Source organism: Amblyomma americanum, chromosome 3 (genome assembly GCF_052857255.1).
Source record: "Amblyomma americanum isolate KBUSLIRL-KWMA chromosome 3, ASM5285725v1, whole genome shotgun sequence".
NCBI lineage: Eukaryota > Metazoa > Arthropoda > Arachnida > Ixodida > Ixodidae > Amblyomma > Amblyomma americanum.
In genome coordinates, this window is record NC_135499.1 from 149,996,130 (window position 1) to 150,007,112 (window position 10,983).

Genomic DNA, 10,983 nt, shown 5'->3' on the forward strand with positions numbered 1-10,983 from the left:
GTTTGCAACGTGCACGTTGTGAATGCCACTATCTGTGGCAGCAGAACTTCGGAGCAGTGTGATAGGACACCTAATATGGAAGAGATACGAATTCCGTTGTAATGTGCACTTGGTACGTGATATAACAGAGGCGCCTTTCCCAAATGACAAACAAGCGTGCACAAAGCCTCCAATATCCCGGCTTTGACTTCGACGCAACGACGCACAGTCTTGGCGCATGCAGTTTGACCATGAATCATTTACTATCAAAGTTAAAATAACAGGAAAGTGTCTCGTTCTCCGTCGTCGTGTGTGTGAATTTCAACGTATTCATGGACTAAACGAGTCCATTCTAACACCAGCTAAAACAACTAAATGTGAATGGTACGAAAATCCTAGATTCGGATGTCTGGGGTTATGAGCGAACAGCAGCCTTTCCAGTCCATCAGTTCAAGCAGCCCACCATCGACCCGGCAGCACCTTGTGACGTCACACCCGTGCCACCAATTCCGCATTCCCAAGAAGGATGACGCAGTCGTTGTCCTCGACAGGTGACAGTGCCCGATCCGGACCGCTGCCGCCGCTGGTGGCGTCGCTGCTGGCACTCGTGTCCGTGCTGCTGGTGGTGCTGCTGCTAGTGGTGCTGAAGGACACCCGAGCCATGCAGATGTCGAGCACGGCGACGTACAGCAGGACGCTCAAGAACGCCACCAGGAGTGTGGTGAACACGACGGGACCCCAGATGCTTCCCGGATCGACTCCTGTTGCACCCAGGCAGGGCCAGCGCACAGTTGAACGTGTGGACCGAACATATAGAATTCTAACTTCTCCCCCACCGCTTAACCTCGGCCATAACCCCTCCCCAGAGTCACCGTGACAAGTACCTCTTGGGACACAGCGTAGAAAAAAACGACTGGAATTGAGCAGTTTGCCGATTATTTCGACGCTCTGTAATACTCTGGTACCAATTAAAGCCTTTCTCGTACCATAGTACGTGCACTGACATCGCACAGCACACGAGCGCCTAGAAACGCAAAAGGCGCCCGTGTGCTGTGCGATGTCAGTGCAAGCTAAAAATCCTCAGGTGGTCAAAATTATTCCGGAGCCCTCCAGTACGGCAGATATTTCCCTCTTCTTTCTTTCGCTCCCCCTTCCTCCCTTCCTTTACGGCGCGGTTCGGGTGTTCACCGAGACGCTAGACAGTTACTGCGCCATTTCCGTTCCTCGAAAACCACTATTATATACTGACGGCAGGGCTCGCTGCTCAGGTGCCTCGGCTCGTCGCTTTCGTCGCCGCAGTTGTTGATGCCGTTGCAGGTCCACCGACGAGGGATGCAGACATCGTCGCCACTGGCGCAACGGAACATGTCCCTCGAGTCGCAGTGGTTGCCTGCACAGGCGGGTATACAACGCACATTATCCGCACGTTGGACGAACACACTTTCCTACTGGACACAAAATTTCTGCGTAATATTATAGAACTTCGTATACGTCGCTCATAAAGTTACAGCGCCCGGCGTTTTGCGATTAGGGGGCGAAGTCGTCTATTCAAAATTTTGAAGAGAGATTCGCGCCATACAGGGCTGACAGACAGAAATAAAAAGTTGTTTTCTGCAAGTGAGTTTTAGTCCCTACTGGGTCCCTGGGCCACTGCGCGGTCCCGCACTGCATCAGGTTGGTCATGTCGGGACATGACGTCGGCAGTCCGAGTCACCGCAGCAAGCTGCGATGTTGGGTCTGCAGACGTGCGCAGGACCTCCCAGTCATTTCAGCTCTAGATGGCGTGCCGGGCTGTCCCGGCGAGGGAGGGTCAGCAGGGCAGCCGGAAAGGATGTGGGAGAATGTGGCGTGAGGGTCACCGCATAGGGAGCATGCAGGGGGCATGCCACAATAGTGGGATAAAAGCTGAAGGGATGACAGAGAGCAGGTCTAGAGGCGTCTGAAGAGGATCCGTTGGGAGTTCGTAAGAGAGGGTCGAGGAGGGGGGGGGGGGGGTAAGTCCGACGGTCCAAACGGGGTATTTACGTGAGCTCTGCAAAGGTGTGCGTCGCTCCCTCGAGAATCCTGGATCGAGACTGTCCTGAGCCCGGCAAATCAAACCTCGGGCCAATTTATCGGCAGCCTCGTTTCCAGGGTGAGCCGGCACCCATGCTGGAGCCCCACCCTGCGTTGTAAATTTTGGTTAGAGGTGTTCAACAGTTGTCAGGCAGGGGTGTGAATCTTGCCTCCGGCAAAGTTTTAGAGTTGCTGAAGATGTATTGAGCGTCCGAATGTGCAAGGGCTAGGGCGATAGCGGCCCCCTCTGCCTCCTCAGCCGTAGAGCCCGAGGGAAGACGGTGAGTTCGGGGGTAGGGTTGGATCGTAGCCAACTGCTACCGCTTCATGCGTTGTACATGCGGCGTCCACGCAGATGGCATCGTGGGCTTGCCCGTAATACTTATGGAGGGCATTAGCGCGAGCTACCCAGCGAGGGATATGATATTTGGGATGGACGCTTCGAGGAAGGGGTTTCACAACTATATGTGTATGGACGAGTCGAGAGATGGCTATAAGGATTGACTGGTTAGCGGGTATATTGGTGCGAAGGGAGGAGAGTATATGGCGGCCAGTGGCGCTCGTGGCAAGTCTAAGGTACTGTGTCTGAAGGTGCGCGTCAACTAGTTCCTGAATGGCGTTATGAATGCGTAGTGCAAGGAGTTTGGCTGTGCTAGTGCTACGAGGTAGGTTTAGGGCTGCCTTAGTCGCAAGGCGGATCATGGTGTTCACGCGTTCGGTTTCCGTGCGGTTCAATTTGAGATGTGGGGTTGCGTATAGAATGCGGCTAAGTGCAAATGCATGCACTACTTTTATGTTGTCCGCTTCTAAACCCTTGTTAAGGGAGGATACTCGGCCTAGAAGGTGCAACACGGATTGCGTGGGGGCCTTGTGTCTTTTAAGTGTATGTTCTTTTCTTCCAGGTTCCTGCAAGTGGAGGCCAAGGATGCGGAGGGCGGGTGTGATGGGGATAGGGGATCCTTTTAAAGCGATTTGGATGGGCGAGTTAGCGCCAGATTTTGGTCTAATTAGGAAGAGCGCGGACTTAGAGGGGAACATTAGAGCCCGATGGATGACGCGTGAGAGGAGATGGTATCTGCTGCTAACTGAAGAGTTTCTAGAATTTCCCGTCAGAGCCATGAGTGATCCATGTGGTAATATCATCAGCGCGCAGGGTATGCTTCAGGTGTGGGATTAGAGCCAGTTTGTGAGCTAGGCGGATGAGAGCAATGTTAAAGAAATGGGGAGAAAGGACCGCCCCTTGAGGGATTATGAGCTCTCCAAGTGTATAAAGGAATGTGGTAATCTGATCTGTGTGCAGGGAGGCAGCGTGGCCCGAGAGAAAGGCGCGAGCATAGTTGTAGGTTTTAGAGCCTATACTGGTAGAGCCTGCAGTTCCCATTAGATGGCATCGTGTCGAATTTTGTCAGATGTCTTGGTAAGGTGAACTGCCAGGATATGTTTAATGTGGTGGGGGATGCTATCATCAAGCACGTCATGCGTAATTTGTAGTAGGGCATACTGCGCAGATAGATGCGCACGAACGCCGAGCATACTGTGGGGAAAAAGGTGGTTGTCTTCCATGTACGTTGTTAGCCGAGCAAGAATTGTGTGCTCGAAGGCCTTGCCTAGACAGGATGTAAGAGAAATGGAGCGGATGTTTTCTAGGGCGATAATCTTGTGGGGTTTTGGAACAAATATGATTCTTCCATGCTTCCACGAGGCAGGGAGAGTGCCTGCCTCCCAGCTTTCGTTAAAGTAGTTGACTATGTCAGAAATGGAAGCATCGTCAAGCTTTCGATAGCTGCATTGGTATTTTGATCGCCTCCGGGAGCGGTATTGCGTAATTTCAATAGGGCGGCGCGAAATCCTGATTCTGTAATAAGGGCGTCAAGCGCGGGCTGGGGTGGGCCCATATAATCGTACATACATGGCCTCAGAGGTCACCGGCTTGCTAACGTCCTGTAGAACATGCTCAACAGACGTGCGGAATAACCGTCCACTCGATGCATAACTTTGTTTAACTAACGTTTTCATCACGACGCTCCTAACACAGCAAAATTTATACATTAGCAGGGATCTTTTCATGGAAGAGCTATGCAGCCGTCTAGGCACTGTTAACGCCTCTCGCAGTCGCCGATTCTGCTCCTCCATATATCTTTAGGTGAGTTTCACGGCTAGTAAAGCTGCCTAACGACCCTGAACGAATGGCCTGATGCGAAGAGCAGGCTGTGTGGTAGATGCAGTGTTCACGCGCGCATGAGCGCGGTGGCACTGCTTCTGTACACCGCTGAAAGAGCGGCCATGCAGTTTACGGGCCGCTGTGTCTGGAAATGGGTCAAAAATTTACCGTTCCATGAAGCGCTCCTCGCAAGCTCCCTGTGCACCGCCCTATCGTTCTCTGCATTATACCGAGTTGCGCGTGGCCCAAGCACGAAGCAAGTAGTGGCGCGAACGTTCTGCACGTGTCCTTAATGGTCGAACCAACACGCTTTTGATTCCTTTTCGTAGAGAAAGGCAAAGGTCGTGGCAGCAGTAATCATGAATGTGCGATACAGTACGCACCTCTCTCATCTGGAGCCACATAATACGGACAAGGGGCAGATATTAATAGACGAGGCACGACTCTGACTCGTCGATCCTTTCTAGAGCGTTGCCGACAATTTCATCACTACTGCTTAATTTCAACACGGACCAGCTAGCTTCATATCAATCAATGTCTCAGTGAAGCGATAATCGGATAAATCGGACGAAGTCATAATACGCATTATGGAGCAGGCCGTCCGCAAAGTCCACTGTTCGCGCAGAATTCGCGGTTATATTTCCGAGCGCAGCTTATGAATGCGTTACAAAATAGTAAACCAATGCAATTAAACAAACGCTGCAGCAACGTCGCAGAGATTAAGCTGCGTGGGGCAAATGTTACAACAGATTGAGATACCTGTTCGTTACGCCGCACGTGAACATGGAGCGGCTGTATACACAGCTTTCTAGAAGCTCAAGAACGCACGTTCAGGGGCTAGTTAGTGCACCATATCTACGCGGAACTGTATTGTTGGCGATTTTCACATCGACGCCAAGCTGCGGCGACGCCGCGCACTATGTCTCAGAAGGATCGACGAGCGGTTTGCTCCGTTGCCTGAGCGCTTCGCTGCAAAATAAATTGGTTTTGGGGAAAAGGAAATGGAGCAGTATCTGTCTCACATCTCGGCCGACACCTGAAGCGCACTAAGGGAAGGGATAAAGGAGGGAGTGAAAGAAGAAAGGAAGAACGGTGCCGTAGTAGAGTGCTCCGGAATAACTTAGACCACCTGGGGATCTTTAACGTGCACCCACATCGCACAGCACACAGGCGCCTTAGCGTTTCGCCTACATCGAAACGCGGCCGCCGCGGTCGGGTTCGAACCCGGGAACTCCGGATCAGTAGTCGAGCGCCCTAACCACTGAGCCACCGCGGCGGCTGGCGCACTCAGACATTAGGAGCGCTGTTACATAGACGTCTGCAAGCTAAAGAGATAGAACAGCCGCTGAGAGTCACTGCGTGATTTTTCTGGTACCAGAGATTTTTCTGATAAGAGAGAGCACGCGAACCGGAGGTTACCCCGCAGCAGTGAAACACTCGCAAGACTATGACAGCCCAGTTCGTACCAGGCACCCTGACTGTGAATCTGAAAAAAGATGATTTGCCCGGGCAAGACACGCTTATATAAATTCTAGGCGTTATATGTTAATAATCGCCGAACACACGCGACTAACGGGCATACTTCAAGAGCGCTGAGTTTTGTGGGACACTTTCTCCGTACCCGCCGCGGTGGCTCAGAGGTTAGGGCGCTCGGCTACTGATCCGGAGTTCCCGGGTTCGAACCCGACCGCGGCGGCTGCGTTTTTATGGAGGAAAAACGCTAAGGCGCCCGTGTGCTGTGCGATGTCAGTGCACGTTAAAGATCCCCATGTAATCGAAATTATTCCGGACGCCTCCACTACGGCACCTCTTCTTCCTTTCTTCTTTCACTCCCTCCTTTATCCCTTCCCTTACGGCGCGGTTCAGGTGTCCAACGATATATGAGACAGGTACTGGGCCATTTCCTTTACCCCCAAAAAACCAATTAACTTTCTCCGTGCCACTGGCCGGCATATTTCTGTGGTTACGTGGTGCTTTTTTATACACGAAGGGGTGTACTAATACTGTAATATCTTTTCAATATCACTCTGGTTATTTTTGCACACTTCGATAGCCCAATGCACTCGTTCTGTCGCTGGAATCAGAGAGACAGACGGACGGGAAGATTTGAATAAAATTGAACGAAAATAATGGTATCATAGCTGCCTTACGTAAATTACATGTCTTCCATCCACTGCACAAAAAAAAAAGCTTACGGCACAAAGTGCCGTTAACTTTCCCGAGAAGACAGCTCGTGGAAGAAGGCAACGTTATTGGTCTCGCTTTCCACCTGTACACACAATAAAAAATCTATGTACTTATTTGCTGCAGCTCCAGTCTAAGAAAAAGTGATAAGCAATCATTTTTAGGTTGCTTTGTGGAAACAGCATGCTAAAGTGACAATTTATAGGCCTCGCCCGGATCTCCTGGTTTTTCCCTTCACACAAAGCAAAAAATTCATCGTTGATGTAATTGATTTTAAATACCCCCCGAAGTGCGCTCCCGCTCCCCCTTTACGACGGCAGATTTCAAACGCCAGACAGTGATCTCTTCGTTGTTTCTCGTTTATTCATTTACGCCCTCGAGAAAAGAGGCTAACTCTCGTGAAGTTGTTTCCATCGACAAATAAGCGCGAGTTTTTTTGTGTGTGAAATTTTCAAACAAGCGCGATTCCACACATATAGGCTGATCCCGGGAGCGGTCATCCGTAGCGCTGCCATATTGGATCAACGGCAGCGCCCCCTCTAGGTCGTGAAAATTGTCTATAAGACAACAAGAATGAAAACTGAAGGCAGGGCAAGTTGCAGACTTAGCAAGTCATGCTTTTAGTTCGCCAACGTCCTGCCCTGCAGCGCAGTTCCCCGTCTTGAATTCCTATAGAAGCTCTATGCGTCTGTTGGTGACGGTGATGGCCATGATTGTTACAAAGTAAAGTTGCACATGGTTAAGTCCTTTGGGTGTAACTGCATTGCCACAACTATTAGTCCCTCAAAAGGCCAACCGTATACGTACTCCCTCTTAGAGCACATACAAAGGGACGTCAACCGCTCCACGTTCGTCGCATGGACTAATTGGTGCAATTAGTCTCATTTTACTCTGTTAATTTTGGATTAGAGTGTACGCAGTGCGTATACGCGGTTGCAGCACTCGCCCTGTAGAAAGGTGGTGAAGGCGATGTTGAGGCCCGTGTAGATGCGCTCCACAGGGGGTGTCACCTGGAGGCGAACGCGGACCACGCCGCGTGCCAGGGCGTGCATCGTGTCGCCCTTAACGGTGGAGCACCGGGGCCCCTCGAAGAGCAGCGGGTGGCCGGGACCCTGTTCCAACTGCGACACAGAAGAGTCTGCTCACAACCACGGCGACATGGGGCGTCAATCGCATTCGTTGAGCGGACACTCAAAGGATGCGCCAGAGGCATGACTGAGCGACAAGCTATGCGCTTACTTGCGGTGCAAATAAAAAACAGAGTAGTGGAAAAGATGTTAGTCATAGCAGAACGAATGTTCAACGCTTCCCTCTAAGTCTTTCGCGCCAGAACGCTACGGCCCCGTCTCTCAATCTCAATCTGCTTGTGGACTTTGTGCGATGAGCACCTCCGGTCTCCCAGGGGCCGTACCATAGTCAGCAACCGTGCATGGAATAGGTAGATCTACAACTTTTGCGTTTTCGGGAAACCTTCGCTGAAGCTTTGCGTAGTCAAGTGAACAAGCAGCCTTGTGGGGAACCCGTAGCAAGAACACTTCACGCCCTTCGGACGCCAAGTACAGGGTCTTCCACTGAACATGGCTCAGCGAGGCCGTGAAGCGAAGCAGGAGCACAAGGGGCCTGGAGGCGGCGCTTCGTGTCGTCTGCTACTACGCTGGAGTGCTCACGCCGTCTGCTACAAGGCGGGATCACGTTGCAAGGAGCTCCAGCGCTGTATACCAGGCTACACGAAGCACTGCCTCCAGGCCCCTGTGCGCCTGCGTCGCTTCGCTTCGATGCGCGGCCGCGCCGGATGCGCACGCGCTCCGTGGAGCCCGGCTACGCTGAACCGTGTTCGTACTAACAGTGGACGACACTGTACATGAGATGTTTAATGGCCAGTAACATGAGGTGTTTAAGAGCATTGAAATTTTTCACAAAATAATGAGCAAGAACTCATCCTGAGCTGTCAGAAAATTTGTTTGCCGCGCGAAATTCATCTCTTTTTCTGTGTTTATAGTCTTCGTGCACATGCGTTGTTGCTTTTTTTAAAATTCATAATTCACTCCGCTGTAAACAAATTACATAAGCGATGTTGTAAAGTTCTAGCTGGTTCTCCTTCTGTCACGTGTGCTTCACTTAGCTCTATTTTTTTCGCTTTTGCTTACATATAGCATTTTGTTTCCACATACAGTACCCTTTAACAATACGTGCAGAGCTGATAACTACGCCCACCGTGACGTGGTCCAGGCAGGTGCCGTTGGGATCGCGGCGCAAGTTGAGCAGCCTGACGACCACGATTAGAGCGCCGCTGTCGCTGGTGACGGCGAAGCTGCAGTTGTGGGCCGTCTCCAGCGGGTAACGCAGCCCCACCACCGCCGACGACGAGTCCCCGCGCTGAAGCTGCAGCACGCTCGACGCGTTTGTCCAGCACACGTCCCCGAACAGGTCTGAACGAGACGGCCACGTCACGGTCACGTCACAGCGTAGTACGTTGAGGCGTCTTTATACAACCTCGCTCACTTACAATTAGCGGGAACACGGGAGCGCGTGGCCCCGCGCACTATCAGCACACTACAAACGGACCCGATGAACCAGCGTGCGTATGCGCATTGCGTGTCTGACTTAATCACAGGAATAGAGAGAGACTGTAGAGATTAAAATTGATTTCGAGGGAAGGAAAGGTGCAGTATCTCCCTTCTCGGTTGGCAACAAAACCGAGAAAATTGAGAGAAGGGATTCCGATTTCAAATCATTTCCGATTTTGAGTTTTGCGGCGGCTGCGTTTTTATGGAGGAAAAACGCTAAGGCGCCCGTGTGCTGTGCGATGTCAGTGCACGTTAAAGATCCCCAGGTGGTCGAAATTATTCCGGAGCACTCCACTACGGCACCTCTTTCTTCCTTTCTTCTTTCACTCCCTCCTTTATCCCTTCCCTTACGGCGCGGTTCAGGTGTCCAACTATATATGAGACAGATACTGCGCAGGTGTCCAACTATATATGAGACAGATACTGCGCCATTTCCTTTCCCCAAAAAACCAATTATAATTATATATATATATATAGCTGAGCCTCCCGCGAGCAGCAGCTGGACAGTGGTGTTCTTTCCTTCCCAGGGATGGAGCCACCAGTTGCGCGATGACGGCGTTTACCAGCGCGCTGTTCTTATAGGTTCAGATCACCGTAGCATCCACAGCGTTGGAAACGACTTCCGAGATGGAGTATATAGCTAACATGATTCATTGCCTGTTTTGTGACGTCCGCGCCCCACTGTTATCACCGTGACATAAAAGACATTTATATCATAGAAACCTTTTTTTTTTAATATTACTGGCATAGTTCGCACAAGCGCCATCCATAAACCGGCCCATCATATTAAGAGCGTAGAACATATCGGGTCATGTGATCAGCGCCAAACATGCGACCGTGCGTCCGTTGCGATAGCCCAGGTTGCCACAGTCTGTAGACCTTAGACTTTGCTGTAGTTTCCTCCGTGGCTCTAGGCCTTCGCCATTAGCAAAAGGCGGGTAGCAGCCCAATATACGCAACAGCTTTCGCCAAGATCAGCGCGTAGCGCAGCACAGCAGGCCAGTTTTTGTTAGCAAAATTCGAGTGAGCACAAATCCACTAAAACTGAAATGCTGAGCATGGTTGCACCCTTTGCATGCTCTGTAGCTTTGATTAGGACCACAAGCGGTCCTACTTGGACAGAAGACCGTGTTTATAAGCGTACCCGTATTTGATTCCGTGTATTTGCATGCAGACTTGGCGAACGAATGGTAGCCCTATTTGGCCCTATCCCGTTTGAGTTTACTTGCAAGAGCTGCTTCATGGAAGACTCAGCCACGCTACAAATCGACTGGAAACGCCGATCCCGGCATTATGCTTACGCGTATTCTCCCAGCCATGGGCCTGCAGTAGCAGCAGGAACAGCAGCGCGAGCGAGGTGCCCTTCGCCACTTCCATTGGGATGCAGGGCAACCGTCTTCGCTGACACAGAGTCGGCGCGAATATTCTCTCACATGGCTACACAAATCTAAAGCATTAACAGGCAGCAGGTCCTCTCTTCCTCCTCTTCTCTCTCAGTGGATCTTTAAACTGATATGCCATCACTTACATATAATCGACACGGTCCTATATTATTTTATCCACCAGCTGTTTTTTTTGTTCAATAATTTCTCCGTAACAGCTTTCTTCACCAAGACATACTACAGATACCACCATATCAAATGACTTGGGATAACGTGGTTACCGTTGCACCAGGGCCTAGAAGAGATGAGATAAACGAATGAGAGAATGTCTGAGGAAGGAATAAGTTCAGAAGGGGCCAATGATGGGGATTAAGGATTCAGGATTTCAGTTGGGAGCCACAGCCCACTTACAAACCCGAGAATTGAACAGTATGATGAAAAATGCTAAGCTAAAGAATTAAGTGCTTGGCACACCAAACAGTCAGGTCAGGACACTGATGTTCGTGGCCTCGTACATGAAACCTGGCTTACACCATGGATCACGACAAATTAAACAATTACCAGAAGAGCATATAAGACAGCTCTATAGGACCCATGAGCACCTCTAATGAGAAACTATAATGGCTCTGGGCATCCACAACGCGGTGGAAGAACT

The 10,983-nt window shown here is 50.8% G+C and overlaps 1 protein-coding gene across 1 annotated transcript; it reads right to left on the minus strand.

Annotated features, from left to right (window-relative positions):
• Positions 1–277: 277 nt before the first annotated feature.
• LOC144123385 (low-density lipoprotein receptor-related protein 3-like) lies at positions 278–10,407 on the minus strand. The gene is made up of 5 exons (XM_077656227.1): positions 10,248–10,407; positions 8,594–8,808; positions 7,326–7,500; positions 1,229–1,369; positions 278–740 (listed from the first exon to the last, which is right to left on the minus strand). Exons 1-5 carry the CDS (start codon positions 10,321–10,323, stop codon positions 469–471), a joined length of 879 nt encoding a protein of 292 aa, XP_077512353.1. The 5' UTR covers positions 10,324–10,407; the 3' UTR covers positions 278–468.
• Between the last annotated feature and the right edge of the window lie 576 nt (positions 10,408–10,983).

What these genes read in the sequence shown, in the direction of transcription:
- LOC144123385 (XM_077656227.1), bottom strand. Translation starts at nt 10,323, where the DNA reads ATGGAAGTGGCGAAGGGCACCTCGCTCGCGCTGCTGTTCCTGCTGCTA. An exon ending in CTTCACCACCTTTCTACAGG is followed by an intron (nt 1,370 to 7,325) that starts GCGAGTGCTGCA and finishes CCGCCTGTGCAG; the next exon opens with GCAACCACTGCGACTCGAGG. An exon ending in CCTGAGCAGCGAGCCCTGCC is followed by an intron (nt 741 to 1,228) that starts GTCAGTATATAA and finishes TGGGTGCAACAG; the next exon opens with GAGTCGATCCGGGAAGCATC.